The 17,342-nt window shown below is 37.4% G+C and overlaps 1 protein-coding gene across 1 annotated transcript in view; it reads left to right on the forward strand.

Annotated features, from left to right (window-relative positions):
• Positions 1–16,907, forward strand: part of Nkain2 (sodium/potassium transporting ATPase interacting 2) — a 922,696-nt gene extending 905,789 nt beyond the window's left edge. Inside the window, exons 6-7 of the mRNA XM_048354015.1 lie at positions 11,116–11,197; positions 16,877–16,907. Coding sequence (XP_048209972.1) covers positions 11,116–11,197; positions 16,877–16,886 — 92 coding nt within the window. The 3' untranslated portion in view covers positions 16,887–16,907. The remainder of the gene's footprint in view (positions 1–11,115; positions 11,198–16,876) is intronic.
• Positions 16,908–17,342: the final 435 nt, after the last annotated feature.

Below are 17,342 nucleotides of genomic sequence, written 5' to 3' on the forward strand. Positions count from 1 at the left end.
TGATCTTGGTGCATGGTGATAGGCTTGGGTCTACTTTGAGTTTTCTGCATATGGCTGCCCAGTTCTCCCAGCACCAGTAATTGAAGAGGCTCTGTTTATTCCATTGTATGTCTTTAGCTCCTTTGTCGAATATCAGCTGGCTGTAAGAGTGCGGTTTTATTTCTGGATCTTCAATTCTAATCCATTGGTCTTCTGATCTGTTTTTATACCAATACCAGGCTGTTTTTGTTATGATGGCCCTGTAGTAGAGCTTGAAGTCTGGTATTGTGATACCTCCTGCACTGCTTTTTTTTGCCTAGAATTGCTTTGGCTATTCTAGGTTTTTTGCTGTTCCATATGAATTTATGGATTGGTTTCTCTATTTCAGGGAAGAATGTGGCTGGGATTTTGATAGGGATTGCATTGAATTTGTATAACAATTTGGGCAATATGGCCATTTTCACTATATTGATTCTGCCTACCCATGAGCATGGGAGGTCTTTTCATCTCCTTGTTTCTTCTTTGATTTCCCTTATTAGATTTTTATATTTTCATTAAATAGGTCCATCATGTCCTTAGTTAAGTTGATCCCTAGGTACTTTATTCTTTTTTGGCTCCTGTAAATGGAATTGTTTCCATAATTTCCTTTCCTGTTTGTATATTGCCGGTGTACAGAAAAGCTGCTGACTTTTGTGGATTGATTTTGTATCCTGCTACTTTGCCAAATTGGTTTATTAGGTGTAGGAGTTTGGGTACTGAGTTTTTTGGGCCCTTCAGATATAAGATCATGTCATCTGCGAATAGGGATAACTTGATTTCTTCCTTGCTGATGTGGATCCCTTTGATGTCCTCCTCTTACCTTGTTGCTATGGCTAGGGATTCCAGCACTATTTTGAAAAGAAGTGGGGACAGTGGGCATCCTTGTCTTGTTCCTGAGTTTAGGGGGAATGATTTAAGTTTCTCTCCATTTAATATGATATTAGCAGTTGGTCTGTTGTATATGGTCTTTATTGTTTTGAGGAATGTTCCATCTATTCCTGTTCTCTCCAAAGCTTTTAATAGGTATGGATGTTGTATTTTGTCAAAGGCTTTTTGGGCATCAACTGAGATAACAATGTAATTCTTAATTTTAGATCTGTTTATGTGGTGAATTACGTTGATTGATTTACGGATGTTGAACCATCCTTGTGACTGTGGGATGAAGCCTACTTGGTCATGATGTATGATTTTCTTGATCAGTTCCTGGATCCTGTTAGCTAATACTTTATTAAGGAGCTTTGCGTCTGTGTTCATTAGTGATATTGGTCTGTAGTTCTCTTTTTTTGTTGGGTCTTTGCCTGGTTTGGGAATGAGTATGATAGTAGCTTTGTAGAATGAGTTTGGGATTTCTCCCTCTGTTTCTATTTCGCGGAAGAGTTTGAGGAGTATTGGTATTAGCTCCTCACTAAAGGTTTTGTAGAATTCATTGGTTAATCCTTCTGAGCCTGGGCTTTTCTTTGTTGGGAGGTTCTTGATTACCTCCTGTATCTCACTGTAAGTTATTGGTTTATTTAGTTGATTTATTTCTTCTTGGTTCAGTTTGGGCAGTTTGTACTTCTCTAAGAGTTGATCCATTTCTGTAAAATTATTGTTTTTTGCTGAGTAGAGGTTTTGGAAATAGCTCCTTATGATTGTTTGAATAGCATGTGTACTTGTTGTAATTTTTCCGGTGGAGTCCTTGATTTTACATATATGAGTCTCTTCTCTTCTTTTTTTTGTAAGTCTTGCGAGGGGTCTGTCAATTTTATTTATTTTCTCAAAGAACCAGCTTTTAGTCTTATTTAGAATGGTCTTTCTATTTTCAATCAGATTTATCTCTTCTTTAATCTTTGTGATCTCTCCCCTCCTAGTCATTTTAGATTCTGTCATTTCTTGTTTCTCCAGTTGTTTTAGTTTCATCGTGAGGTTATTCATCTGCTCTGTTTCCATTCTTTTAATGTGAGTGCTGAGGGCAATGATCTTGCCCCTCAGTACTGCCTTAGCTGTGTCCCATAGGTTTCTTTGTGATGTGTTTTCATTGTCATTGTGGCCTATGAATTTGTTGATTTCATCTTTAATTTGGTCTGTGGCCCAAGTGTTGGATAGCAGTGTGGGGTTTAGCCTCCAAGAGTGTGTATAGCCTCTGTGGTATCCTTTGTTATTGAGGGTTACCTTTAATCCACTGTGATCAGATATAATACCTGGGATGATGTCAATACTTTTGTATTTTCTGAGGTTCTTTGTGTGGGCTATGACGTGGTCTATTTTGGAATATGATCCATGGGCTGCTGAGAAGAAGGTGTATTGGGTCTCTGTAGGGTGGAAGATTATGTATAGGTCTGTCAGACTCATTTGGGATATGGTGTTACTTAGGTCCTCAGCTCCCTTGCTGATCCTCTGGGTGTTGGATCTGTCTCTTGGCGGAGTGGGGTATTAAAGTCACCCACTATGATTGTGTTTGCGTCTATCTTGTTCTGTAATTCTGTGAGAATTTGCTTGACATATGTAGGGCCTCTTTTGTTCGGTGAGTATACATTTATCACCGTGATGTCTTGATTCTGGATTTTTCCTTGTATTAATATGTAGTATCTTTCTTTGTCTTTTTGAGTTGATTTTAATGAAAAGTCCAGCTTGTCAGAGATCAGGATGGCTACACCTGCCATTTTGGTAGGTGCGTTTGCTTGGTAGATCTTGCTCCATCCTTTCATTCAGAGGCTGTTTTTGTCTCTTGCTGTAAGGTGGGTCTCTTGTAGGCAGCAGATGTCAACTTTTTGTTTGCGGATCCATTCTGCCAGTCTGCTCCTCTTTATCAGAGAGTTTAAACCATTTATATTTAAAGAGATCAAGGATAAGGGTGTTTTTTCTCCTTCCATTTTCTTGTTGGGCTGTTTTTTCCTCTTTTTTTATTTTTTCTTGTCTTTAGTGAGCTGTTCTTTCTGTTGGGCTTTGGCTATTGTAGTTTCTTTCTGTTTCTGTCTGTGTGTCTTGTACGATCTCTGTTGGGTGGGGCTCCCCTCTTAGAATTCGCTGTAGGGCTGGTTTTTTATTCACATACTCCTTTAGCTCCTCTTTGGTGTGGAAAGATCTGGTTTTCCCTTTGAATGTGAACTCCAATTTCGCTGGATATTTGATCTGAGGTTGCATATTGTTAGCCTGAAGTACTTGGATGGTGTTCTTCCACTCATTTCGTGCTTGGTAAGTTTGTGTGGATAGGTCTGCTGTTATTCGAATCCTCTTCCCATTGTAGAAAATTTCTTTCTTTGCTTTGGCTGAATTCAGAATTTGCTCTTTAATCTTGAGATCTGAAGTCTTGAATATTATGTGCCTTGGGGTGGCTTTTCTGGGGTCTGGCTCAAGTCATTATTCTTAATAAATTCTTTTCCAAAAAAGCAAGGACCCTCTCCCCAAGTATACATTTATAGAATATTTTAACATATAAATTCCTAAGCATTACAAGAACATAATACCTGATTCTCTCAATCCTATTAAGTTAGAATTGTTACATCTTTTTCTTATTTTACAAAGAAATAAATGAAAGATAAGTGTAAATATAACCTACCTAGACACCAGTGCTAGGAACAAAGACCCAACCTGCTCCAGATTTTCTCTTGGCAACACTCCTGATCTTTCCCCCCCAGTTTCCCTATCAAGTATTTTCTGAAAAGACAATATGATAGCTAAATACTACTCACAGCAGAAAGTATCTTATATTTCTTTAAATCTTACAAAACATTAATGCCTTCCTGAGAATTTGCAGAAACAGACAAGAAAACAGGACAAACAAGTGGAACTTTCACTTCAGTTTTTAGAGTCAAAGGCTTAAGGTGCTTATTCAAACATTTTCCTGCTAAACATTTTTATTATGACAGTATTGCCTTTTACCTTCATTTTCTAACATGTGACAATATTTCCAAGTTCAATATTAAAAGATCTCTTTCTGATACAGCTAAAAGGAAACATAGAAAATAGGTTGCTAAGACCCTGAAAAAAAATATATTTGACAACAAAGCTTAAGAATTGAGGCAATGTGCAGTGAGTTAGCTAATAAGCCTCGTCACATTCAGTGTGTGCTCTGCTCGCCTAAAGCCCTTGGTAGCATAACACTTCAGTGACCTTTCAGGCAATAAGATAAAGTGCTCCTATAAAGGACTGTGTTTTCCTAATCAAAAAGGAAAGAAAAGAAAAAAAGAAAAATAGCTCAGAGACCACTCTGGGATTTTAGTCAAGATTGAACACCTCAAGTTCTCACAATCAGTTTGAATTGCTGCCACCAAGCAAGTCTTGAGTGGAGAGAGGCTGTTCTTTTCAATTTGGCCTACAGTTAGTTATGTTCTAAATTCCTTTTGTGCAACTAGAGGTAAGTGCCCTTGAAATTCATACCTGCAGAGATAATGGAGAGACACTGTTTTCATGGGCCACACAAGTTCTGTAATACCTTTTAATGAGTTCTTCTAAATATTTAGACTTAGCTTTCTGTGAACTGTATTGCTAAATTTCCCTTTGTGGTTCTTTTTTTTTCCAGCTGTCTCCAAAAAAAGAGTTGGTTGACTAGTGGCTTTGTCTTTAAGATCCAAGGGACAATTTTATGTTACAATACCTCACTGCCAACGTGTACTTAAAAAGTAGTTTTAGGTTTGCTGATCTGAGCACTCATGATTTAGAAGTTGAAATAAAAGGGAGGCTCACAACAGGGAAGATGTTGTAGCAAAGAATATTTATGCAAGAAGCATTTTTCTCTTACTGGATAATTTCTATATTCCACTATTATTAATGTTACCAAGTAGTGTTATTAAATCATAGCTATTAAACTGATATGGTACTTTTCTAATTTAAAATAATTGAATCTCCCTATGCCTCCATCAGTCAGAAAACATACCCCTAGTACAGATTGGAAAAATAAGTTCAAGATTAAACCTTTCAGCATTTGCAAAGAAAATCACATTCTTGAGTTTTATTCTTTAGAGGGGCATATGTGTCTGATATCTTGATTGTGGTGATGATTTCATGGGCATACAAATGCTCAAACTCATCAAATAATGCCCATAAAATATGGGTAGGAGCACATATGTATGATATCTTGACTGTGGTGATTATTTCATGGGCATACAAATGCCCAGACTCATCAAATTATGCCCATAAAATATGAGTAGACATTTTTAAACCATATAAATTATTCTTGAGTTCTTGCAGAACACCAAAGATTAAACAGATGCAAAATGTTATCTTATCGATTTCTTCCCAGTTATATGCTTCTGTTTAGGGTTCTATGAACTGCCCAGGAGAATAAATAATGTTTTCTTACCAATTATCAATATATGCAACAACTGATAGAATTCATTAATGAATGAACATTCATAGATCTTCTCTTAATTATGGAGTCTATAGAGTAAAGGCTAAAAAACCCCAGTCAAATTCCACTTGGACACTTCGATATCCCCTTCCACCTTCTGATGGATTGCCTAATTTTCCTTTGCAACCTGAATCATATTCAGTAAACATGAATTGAGTGTCTTCCATGAGCCAAATATTGTTCTGTGTTCTGAGGCTACTGTAGTAAACAAGATAGAACATTAAATTTCATTTCATCTACACTATAGTGGTTGAAACAATCAACAAATAAACAAGGAGATGTCAGGTGCAGATAGGATGCAATGAAGCCTAATAGAGCCCAGAGAGGAGACAGAAATTCATCTCTAAAAATTCAGCAAGTCCCTAGTCTGCCTTGCACCAATTACAGCTCAATGCCTTTTTCCTGGATCTTGGCACTTGCATGTGCCACTTATAACTTAAATACTACATTTCCAAAAGGGAACCAACCACCAGCTTCCTCCTCATGTTATTTTTGGTTCTGATGAAAACAACATTACTCTAGCAAACAAGTTTCTTACATCCAACTTTAACTCTTTCCTTTTCCACATTCAAATACTTGATATGGTTTATTATTTCTATCTCTTTGTCCATGTATCTTGTATTCATAGACATCATTCATTTCTCTTTCCTCTAAGTCTAAATCAGCCCTTCAAATTTTTTCATAACTCATTCTTATTATGTTATGCATTGAAATACCACAGATCACATGCCAACTTGCTCTAAAGAACACATAGTTTAGCCCTTTGAAAAACCTTCACTTTAATCAGAATCATACAACATAGTGCTGATCATATAAACAATTTAGGGGACGGGAGGTAGACTGCTTCAATGCTTAGTTGGAATACTGTGTAAGTTACAGACAAAGCAAATGCACTAAAACTTGTTTGGTGTTGGCCCCACCACCTCTCAAAGGCATATTACAAAACAAACAAACAGTTCATTAGTAATTCTTGCTGGCAAATACAGCTCAGGTGGCTCTGTCATTGTTCCAATCAGAATATTCTAAAATATACAATTGGAAATGGAGGAAACATGCAAGAAATTTTCTAGGAAAAACAAAATAAGGATACTGGAAAAGAAATAATTTTAAAATGATATCTAAAATCAGTAGAGATATCAAATAAAGACCCAAAATCACATTGTTTAGTGAATAATATAGAAAGAAATGACCTGAAAATTTTAGATTGAATGCAAAATGTGATTCAGTAATCCCGATCACCTTTGAAAACCTTCCAAGAATTTGCTGGAATGGCATGAATAAAAAGCAGAAATCACTTTTCCAATATACTTAGGAAGGAAATAAAAGACTTGACTTCTAGCCCCATCCTCAGCTGGTAACTGCCTAAAGCAATAAACCTGTATTTATTTCTAAAAGGAAGATAATTATTTATATTACTTGACAGTAATATTGTAAAGATGAATAATCTCACCTGAAAGGACCTTAGGAACTAGTAAGGATTTTACAATTGTCAGAACTTTATTTTATGTTTGTTTTCAGAAATTAAAGAGATTAAAAGGTGTTCTTTTACTGAAGATTGCAGGGGTTAGCTATGAACTATCCAGATATTTCATTACATCCATTTTTCAGGAAAGTTTTACAGTATGCAGCAGCCTTTAGAGAACCCAAATAAATATAGTTACATAAAAATTGAAAAAGTGATATTAATTATACCTTTGAATATATCTAAGTATATATTGTAACTATAGCCTGTACAGAGCCAGAATAAATATCATGATATAAACATTGAAAAAGTGATTTTAATTATATCTTTTAAGAACATATATATTGAAAATGTGGTCTTAAAATATATTTTAAATAAAGTATTTTTATCTATCTCTAATATTCACTAGCATGGCACTGTAAAGATTCTGCACATAGTTGAAAATCCCTCCTAAGATCTTAGAGTTACTGAGTTTATCTGTGTTGATTGGGTCTAGTCAACTCCTAATCCCCTCCTTCAAGTCATTGTAGACATCCAAAGATTTCTGAGAGTAAAAGCAAGAGGAAACAGACTACCCACAATCTGTTAGACTGTGAGCACAGGCATGTATTTCAAACAAACAATGGAAAATATACTCTTCCTTCTGATTTAAATGTCAATGTCCCCTCATGTGTAAAATGGTAAAAATCCATCCTGGTTACATTCAAGGTTTCTTTCATTTCATCTTGGATATGGTTCACCTGCAGTCATGGAGCCACTTCCATGTTCTCCTTCCTTCAGAGCTTCAGTGAAAACCTCCCAATCAGGTAGAGTTAAGGCAGCTCTGCCAACCATCTGAGAATAAAAGGAGATCATGACTCCTGAAGAGCAACTCAGGCTACAATCAGCAAACCACATGCTCCAGATATTCATAAATGCATATTAATTCCCTCTTTGCCTTTCCAATGTTTTGGATAGGTCTACATTGCTCCTGACTCAAGCAATATTATCAATTTTTCTAATTCCTTTAGATTTGAAGATGGACTATGTTTTCTTTGGGTTCTCTATCCCTTAGTAGAGCCCCAAAATCTTTAATTCATTATTGTCAGCTTTTCTTTCATTCTTTTCAACCCTTGGAAACAAGCTAATGAATTATCAGAAACCAACAACAACAAAAATAATAAACACTAATTAAGTTGGAACTCAATTTTAGCAAAGGAGACCTCACTACTTATTTCTGTCCTAGCCTTGATCTACTTTAGAGCACCCTATTCTCCAACACCATGGAGTCACCATCCTACTAAAAGGGAAACCTGAATGCAATAAAGCTCTAACCCTGTGAATTCTTCTCAGGTAACTAGTTTTTCATTCAGTACCATTCTTGACAAGAGTTTAGTTATACAAAAGGGAATTTAGGTACTAAATATGTGTCTTGAAAATTAACTTCTCAAACTACAAACTTTATATTGCCACTTAATTATTCTGTAATCATTTTGATATTATCGACAGTAGTTGAGATAGAAATATAAGCAATTGAGAACCAAAGGAAGTTCAAACTATTCCTCTAAAAAACAAAACAAAACAAAAAAAACTTGGTATAGCTCTGTCATCCCAAATTTTAAGATCGCCTAAGATCACCCAGCTGGCAAGTAGAAAAAAATGGTATTTGATTTCTGGTCTCTCTAATTAACAGAGTTTGGATATTGTATTTTCAGTCATGGGTCTTGAACTTGGAGCCTGGGCTCTGTCCCTGAGCTTTGTTCACTCAATACTAGTGCCCTACCCCTTTGAGCCACAGCACTACTTCCAGTTTTCTGGTGCTTAATTGGAGACGAGAATCTTACAAACTTTCCTTCCCTCACTTGGCATGGAACTAGAATCCTCACATCTCAGACTTCTGAGTGGCTAGGATTCAAGGTGTGAGCCACCTGCATTCTGTCATTAAAACACACAAAGGTAATTTAAATACTTAAAACTCAGTGAAAAAAGCCAGTCAAAAAGGACAACATAGCATATAATTCCAACTCTGTAACATTTTGTAAAAGGTAAAATGATAGAGACAGTAGAAGATCAGTATTCTAACGGGATTGGGGAAAGGGAGGGTGCCAGGCTCTGGTTGCCTCCCCTGGCGTGGGGATACAGGCTCTGCTCTGCTCTAACAACTCCCTTTCTCACCCTCTCCCCTGGTCACCCGACCCGCAGGTAAAGCCAGGGTGGAGTGGGGGGCTCAGGAAAGACCTCAGGTGCACGGGGCCTTCCGAGATCGCATTACCTCCCTCCTTACCCGTGAAGAAAGCCAGGCATGCTCAGATCTCAGAGACGCTTCCTGAGCAATCTGATTTATTAGGGCGGGGCAAAGGCTAATGGTAGGAAGGAATGAGAGAAGGGTGATCGGCCAGAACGCTGACGATAGGCTGGGCTTGCCATAGGACCCTCCTCATGAGCTAACGTCACTTGGAAAGCGCCAAGCAAGAGGTGAAAACCCGCGAGACTGGGGGGCACATGGGCTGGAGAGAAAGTTTGGGGGCTGTTTGCAAAGCCGGTTCTTCTGGTTCCGGACCCAGAGAATTGTGGCCTGCTTCCGCATTCCCCAGGGCTGGGGGAAGGGCGACGTCTTGGGTGCGCTTTCCAATGCCCATCCCCCTCAAGGCCAAGGCTTCCCCAACAGGAGGGTATTAAGGAACACATGGGATGTTTCAGTGAACTGAAATTCTTTTGACACTACAATCACATACACACGTCATAGATTTGTGAAGCCCCGTAGAATGTAGGCAACCAAGAGGAGCCTTAATGTAAACCATGGGCTTTGAGTGATAATGGGGTGTCGATGCAGGTGCATATGTTGTAGATACAGTGATGTTAGTCATGGATATTGACAGTGAGAGAAGCTGTGCCTATTTAGAGCAGGAGACTTATGGGAAATATCTCTACTTTTTGCTAAATATTTCTGTAAAGCTAAAATTTCTTTAAGGATTAAGGTCCTTTTTTAAGGGAGACTTTCTACAGTTTCTCCACACAGACATCAGAGCCTTTACATTACTTCACCATGCTTCAATTACTTAGATATTAATGAAAGAACAAAAACTAGACCAAGTGAGGATGTCCCAGAGTATCTTCATTCAGTCTTTCCTTCTCTCTTTTCCTGAAATCAGTTTTATAGACCTTAGGCTCCTTTTGTCTTTTTATCCTTGCTTCACAACCAGAAATCTAAAGGAAAAGAAATGCAAAATGTTTCCACAGCACTCTTTGCCTCTACTATCTCAGTCACTATTGCTCCCAAAATTTCATGTTGAATGAAAACAATCATTGTTCATACTTAGAGATGCTGTGTTTATAATTCCGCCAGGTACAGGGGGAATAGCTTGTCTCTGTTTCCCAATGTCAAGTACCTAAACTGAAAAGACACCAAAATTGGATTGCCAGACAGCTTTTCTCCTGCCCATCTGGATGTAGAGCATGGCTGTGGGCTGAGGCCTCAGCTAGGCTGCTGGTTGAAACACTTATCTATGGGTACCATATGGTCTCTCCCTGTAGTCTAGTTTGGTTTTACTAATGGTATGGTGACTATGTTACAAGAGAGCACATCCCAAAAGTACAAGAGGAAAAGGAAGAATACTTTTAGGAGCTATCCCTGCCCCCTTTTCTGCCATACTCAAACCTGCTACAACAGTTTACAAGAAAAAGAACAGCAACACTAACTGCTGGGTTGAAGGAGAGTGTTAAGGTCATATTGTCAGAACGTGTGAAATAGGACATATTGTTGCAGTCATTTTGGAAAATATGATCTGCCCCAGTAACTCCTGCTACATCTTATTGGGCTTAAATATCTTAGTGAATATAGCATTTGAATGCTAAAACTGGTTGTTTCAGATTACAAAGTACAGAATAGCAGGGACCACCATGTTGTGTACTTAATTGCCGTGAGATTTAACACAGGATCTTGTCCTTGACAATCAGCACATATAATATTGCATCTACACAAAGATACACACACCTGAGTGATTATTATTTTTATGGCATAACAAAATCTCTGCATTAACCAAAAAGGCATATAGCATCTTCAGTGTGTAATTTTATGACTCCAATTAGGTCTTTGTTGTCTGAGCAAAGTACATAGTTTCTTCTCCTGAGTGAATAGAATCTTGTAAAGCAATAATTGAATCTCACGGTATAGGGGAGAAACCACTACCCTAAAGAAACCGTCTTTTCTTCACCTCCATCATCTGTCACTTCTGTTTAATAGATTATTAAAAGATTTATATTGGTACTCTGTGTGGACCTTGATCATGAATGTAGTACACTAATTAAGGAAACTGTCCCTCTTCAGTTGATTTCATAGGTGGCTTTGACTCTTACGGCTATCAAGGACCTCAAAAGACATCTCATTTACAACTACAGCCTATGTACATGTAAGTATTTTGCTTTAAAGGTATTTCACTGGAATACAAAAAGATGGCCAAATAGCTGTATCATAGCACAAGACACATGGCATACCACTATTCTTTGGTAATATGCCTCCAGTATATATTTACTAGTAGCATTATAACTATGGTAATTCTTGAAATATTATCTTTGTTGTTTTCTTTAAATTTTGATTTACAAGAAATGCCATGTCTGAAGCTAGTTTTAGTCTTACATGAGTATTATATCACCTGCATGGCTAAAAAGCCTATTTTATATATCAGTGCTTTGAATTTCCCAAAAGTTGTCAATTTAGAAAGTGATCGAATAATATAGGCAGTTATATATAGTTATATAAAAATCATGTTTTTCTGGTTTTCTGAAGCTAGCCCAAGTGGAGCCCGGTTGTCTTGATATAATTACTAGGCTTCCATATTGTTCTCAAAATAGTTCTTTTTAGATGATAAATCATAGTTAACCCTAGCTTAAAATAAAATAAAAATAATAAACTTTATTATTTTTCAAATGTGAAAGTGAAAGATGAAACTGGAACACATTAACACTGAAACTTACCAAACCCCTTAACTCTAGCACTCCACAGTGCAGACAAACAATCAGAGCCTGATTTTTATATCTGTGTTTAGGCAAATTCCCCTGGAAAACAACTGATAACAAATTGTATATATCAGCATCAAGTGATATGCTGAATTGCAAGCGAAGATCAAAATAGAAAGTAAGATTCCAATTCATTTTAAACTGTGCACTTCTCTCTTTGAAGATATGTGTTTGTTGTCATTGTCCTCTACCATTGAATCATCTCCCTTTTAATACCTTTGGTAGACAGGATAATCAATAAAGTTTTAGGGATGTGCTTCCTCCTAAGATATTAAAGTAATCTTCAGACAATCCTTTTAAGCTCCTCTTTTTAAAGGGAAGGGTCTATGCATGTGCCTGCCTTTTACTTTGTGGCCTTGTAATTCCCTGTAAGCATTTGCTAACAACGTACATACAAAAGATGACGTGTTATTCGAAGCACTGCTTCTGTAAACAGTGGATCACACATCCTCCCGTTCTCACCCCATATCACTGCCCTAACTCAACCATTCATGTTAACTGAAAATTTCCAGAATCTCATCCTCAACAGGGCCACTGCCAAATTAATCTTCCTCCAGCCCTCCTCTGATTATTTCACTCCCCTGCCCCTAAGCTATCAATGACTCCCATTACATGCCACACTATATCCAAACTCCTTGCCCCAGACTGTATGTTTGCCTCCATCTAGCTTTGACAGTCTATTGAAATATTAACCACTAATAACTTCCCAGTGCCCAATCATATGGAAATGGTCCTAGATGTTACCAAGAAAATGAAATGTTCAATAGGAGTTGGCTCTGCCCTTCCTTAGCTTTTCATCTAGTGGGGAGGCAATTAATCTGGTATCTCCCCTCAGCCATTTCTTTCCATAAACTATAACCCTTGTCTTCTTCAAACATCATGCCTGTACAAGGCTCTGAGTTCCAACCTACAAACTCTGTAAAAGAAAAAGAAAATGAAAGAACCAGACCAATAGCTGGTGGCTCACACCTATAATCATAGCTATTTAAGACACAGAGAACACGTGGGTCATGGTACAAGGCCAGGACAGGTAAAAAGATCATTACAGATCATAACACCCCATCTCAAACAGTAGCTGTGTATAGTTATGAGCAACTGTCACCCTACATATACAAGAGTCTGAGATAGAGAAGATCGTAGTTCTGGGACAGTTTGGTAAAAGAAAAATAATCATAAAACTCCATCTTTAAACAAAAATTAAGAGGAAGAAGGACTTGTCATCTCATTTATGCAGGAAGCATAAATAAAAGGACTCAAGTCCAGGCCAACTTGAGCAAAAAATGATAGCCTTATCTTAAAAATAACCATAGCAACCAAGAACTTGTAGTTCATGCCTAACCTAAGCTACTTGGGATTGAAGTTTGAAGCCAGCCTGAGCAGAAGGTCCTTGAGACTTCATCTCAAATTAACTAACAAAAAACAGACTGGAGGCATGGTTCAAGTGACAGAGCCTGAACAGTGAGCAAGCAAGCTGAGCAAGAAGAGGACACCCTGGATTGGAGCTTCCCACCTCCCTCCCCTTACTGGGATATACTCAAAGAAAATAATTCGAACAAAAAGTCTAATGGGGGCTGGGAATATGGCCTAGTGGCAAGAGTGCTTGCCTTGTATGCATGAAGCCCGAGGTTCGATTCCCCAGCACCACATAAACAGAAAAATCTAGAAGTGGTACGGTGGCTCAAGTGATAGAGTATTAACCTTGAGCAAAAAGAAGCCAGGGACGGTGCTCAGGCCTGAGTCCAAGGCCCAGGACTGGCAAAAAGAAAAAAGAAATGTACTCTTTACCTGACTTATGTAACTGTAACTCCTCTGTACATCACCTTTATAATAACAATAAAAAAAAACTTAAGAACTATCATTTAAAAAAAGGCTAATGGCATGGCTCAAGTGGTAGAGTGCCTGAAACATGAAACCATGAATTAAAACTCCAGTACTGTAGAAAAAAAGTAGTTCCCCAGTCCTCCATACTGTTCTCTGACACTTGCTCGCAACTCTTTTCATTTTACTTTTTAAAAATCTCACTACCCTTAAATTTTTTATCTTAAAATACACTTCCTGTATGAAGACTTTCTTAATTGTTTTTTCTTCTCACTTCTTTATTTTCTTTTACCACATATTACAGTTGTTTGTAAACTTACACTGTATTTTCCCTAATTGCTCAAAAATTTTGATAGCTATAACCAAAAACAGAAGTTATTTATAACCAATCATTTACATCCTTTCACCCTTCCTTTTTGTGTATGTTCGCTGGAACTTGGACTTGAGCTCTGGGCCTAGGGTCTGGGCGTTGTCTCTTAGCTTTTTCTCATAAAGCTCCTGCTCTACCACTTGAGCCACAGCTCTACTCGGGGTATTTTGCTGCTTAATCGGAAATAAGAATCTCACAGACTTTCTTGCACCAATTGACTTTGATCCTTAGATCTCAGTTTCCTGGGTCTCTAGGATTCAGTCACGAACCCACAAGTGCCCCCACTCTTTCCTTTTTTGTTTGTTTTCAACTGCATCTAGATATATAACTGAAACTGACCTGGAACTTATGATCCCCTTCATACAACTCTGAAGTGCTGGGATTACAGGCATATGCCACCAGGCCCTGCTTACTTTACATTCTCCTCAGTATTTTATTGTAACCTTTAATTTCTATTTTAAAAAGAACACAAGAATAATGACTAGAATAACCTATTGAAGATAGACCACCTGACATAATGTTTTTATAAATTTTATGACCTCTGGCTTATAATTTTGAGTAATTTCATCTAATCTTACCAAGCCTACATTTCTTCACCCACAAAATACAGGTGAATCTATACCTGCTTAATATAATTATTTATAAATTATAGGAAATAATATTTGCCAAGCACATAAAAGCTAGAATGTGTCACAAAGTTCTTAGTAAATGTAATGTGTTAGTAACATCAATAATATAAGTAATGCTTGTCAACATTTACTTAGGAAAATGCTTTAGCTGATCAGAAATCGACATATGCCATCTGTCACACCACAAAGATCTCTTCTGCAAACAGCACCTGATATGTTTATGTCATAAATGAAACCAATTTGTGCTCAAGAGTAGATTAAAATATCTCAAAAGCTAGAACATGCTTACTTCTGATAATATTATGCAATCACTCATTTAATAGTCAACTATAATGACTAATATAATAGCTAATATAATCAAATATGTTATTTCAAACCACAGTTATCATTATAGCATTGGTCACTGAAAAGGTAAATGTTTGTAAAGAATTACATTTTCTGGAAGATAAAAACTTGCCATGGTTTTGTTAGGTAGATATTATGACTGTCAGGTAAAAGTAAAAAAAAAAAAAGAAGATTATTTTTCTCTTTACTGCCAGACAATGGTAAAATTATATGAGAGCTTTCAATTTTCAGTGTTTAGGCAATAAATGTTTAATAAATTCAATCCAGCAAGTTAGAAATATTTAAAGTACATAAATAGATACTTGACAGAATTAACTATCATCCTTTTCATAAAACATCGCAGCAGAAACCTCAGGTCCTAGAGCACAAAAATTTTACTTTACAGGTGAGGAAACTGAATCAAGGAAAGGAAGGCAAAGGGCAGGTATGGAGTTGGTAGCCTATAATCCCAACTACATATGAGGAAGGAAAATCACAGTCATAGGCTGGCTGGGACAAAAGTGCAAGACTCTATTTGTAAGTGACAAAAGCAAAACGGGTTAGAATCTCAGGTGAAGTGGTAGAGCCCTTGCCTAGAAGTTCAAGGCTTAGAGTTGAGACAGTAATGAGACAGACAGACACACAGAAACAGAGAAACAAAAACTCACATAACTTGTTGGGAATGCATACATCTGGGATTATCAAACACCCTTGGTGTGGTGGTCTTTTCAAATTCTCCCTTGGACTGTGAGTTCAACCTGGTATTACATTCCATACTTTTATTAAATGTATTTGTACACATTACACTAAGTCTGCTGCCATATTTCCATACATGGGTGAAACCTCTTCTTTATCTACAGTCTCCTTATTCCCTTTTGATTTTGCACTATACAGTGTTAAATAAAGGGTGTTTCAACATTGTTTTCCTCAAAATCAGTCATGGGAGAGCCACTGCTTAGTCAAATCCTATAGAGAAAAAAGTCAGACCCGATTCACCTGTAAACCTCACTCGCTATGGGGAGGCAGAGCCCTGAGGGTTTCCTCTGTCTTTGTCATTTGGAGTGTTCCTTCTCCTGTCAATTCGCCATGAGTATGTCTTGTAAAGTGAAAGGGATTTAATATCATGAGCTAGTTCCAGCACCCTAACAAGGTTATATAGCAACTGGAAATAAAGCTGCTCTTTTGAAAGAAAGCAAATACAAAGATAAAATAAAATAAAAGCAATTGTAGCTGTGGACATCCATTATGCCTCATAAATCTGTGGTCAGGATCCCAGACTGAACCCTAAAGTCTCTGCCACTATTTCTTAGAACCACAGTGGTAGAGCTCTGTCTGGAGTCAATGACTACACTGTTCTTAGTTTCAGTAAAGTGTTGTGTGCTTTGTTATTATTCATATTAGCTATAGTCCCATCTCAAAAGAAAAGGCTTTGTGTCATTTTTTTCTTTAGAGTTTGGTAAATCTTTGCAACATATTGATAGCAATTAAGTTATAGCATTAAAATTCTATGTCCACACATTAATTTTCTAACAAAACTGACCTGTTTGGACCCCTGCTGGCCCATGTACCAGAGCCAGAACAGGTTTGATGCACCCAGCCTTGTAATCCTGTCCTGCAGGGTGCTGCATACATTTCAAGCCCTGCATTCTCTCTGACATCCTCATTTGCATACAACAAATATATTCATTAAATTGTCCCAGAAATAAGAGTTTGAGTGACCATAAGTGAGTACTCTATCCAGGTGTTTCATACTGAGAAATAATTGCCTATTTGAAAACCAACTTGGTCTTTTGTTTAAATTTTTTTCTTCTTTTATTTTTGTTTTCTGTTGTACTTGTAGAGGTAAAAAAAAAAAAAAAAAAGTGGGGAGCAGCCCACATCCAGTGCTATATTCCTTACTTTAAAAGACCTTTTTTTCTCTCTCTTCTTAGGTCAAAATAATTCCAATGACTCCAGTATGCCAGCCCAGAACCTCTCAAAGAACTTTTTACTCAGTGGCCTCCTGCATTTTATGAAGAGCAAGAAGCAAATGAATTTGGGTATACATATGCATATATATATGTGTGTATATATATATGCATATTATCAGAACAAACTCATAATCATCACACACGCACACTCACACACCATTCTACTTAACCTCCTCTTTTTAACTGAAATATGCAGGACACGCCCATCCTAGATTTCCTGAAAGCAGGAGCCTTTCTCCCAGGCCTTTCAAAGTTCCAAAGTAGACGTGTTGGTGCCCTCTTCTGGCCGTTACTAATTCTGCAGCCCAGCCGGTGGGCCTCTATGAGAAAAGTCATCGAGGCACATTAGTTTGAGAGCCCTGTTTTCTGCACTCCATATACATCTCGATACTTACGTTACTTAGGCAATGTAATTGCAAAACAAACA

Source organism: Perognathus longimembris, chromosome 9 (assembly GCF_023159225.1).
Source record: "Perognathus longimembris pacificus isolate PPM17 chromosome 9, ASM2315922v1, whole genome shotgun sequence".
Taxonomy (NCBI): Eukaryota; Metazoa; Chordata; class Mammalia; order Rodentia; family Heteromyidae; genus Perognathus; species Perognathus longimembris.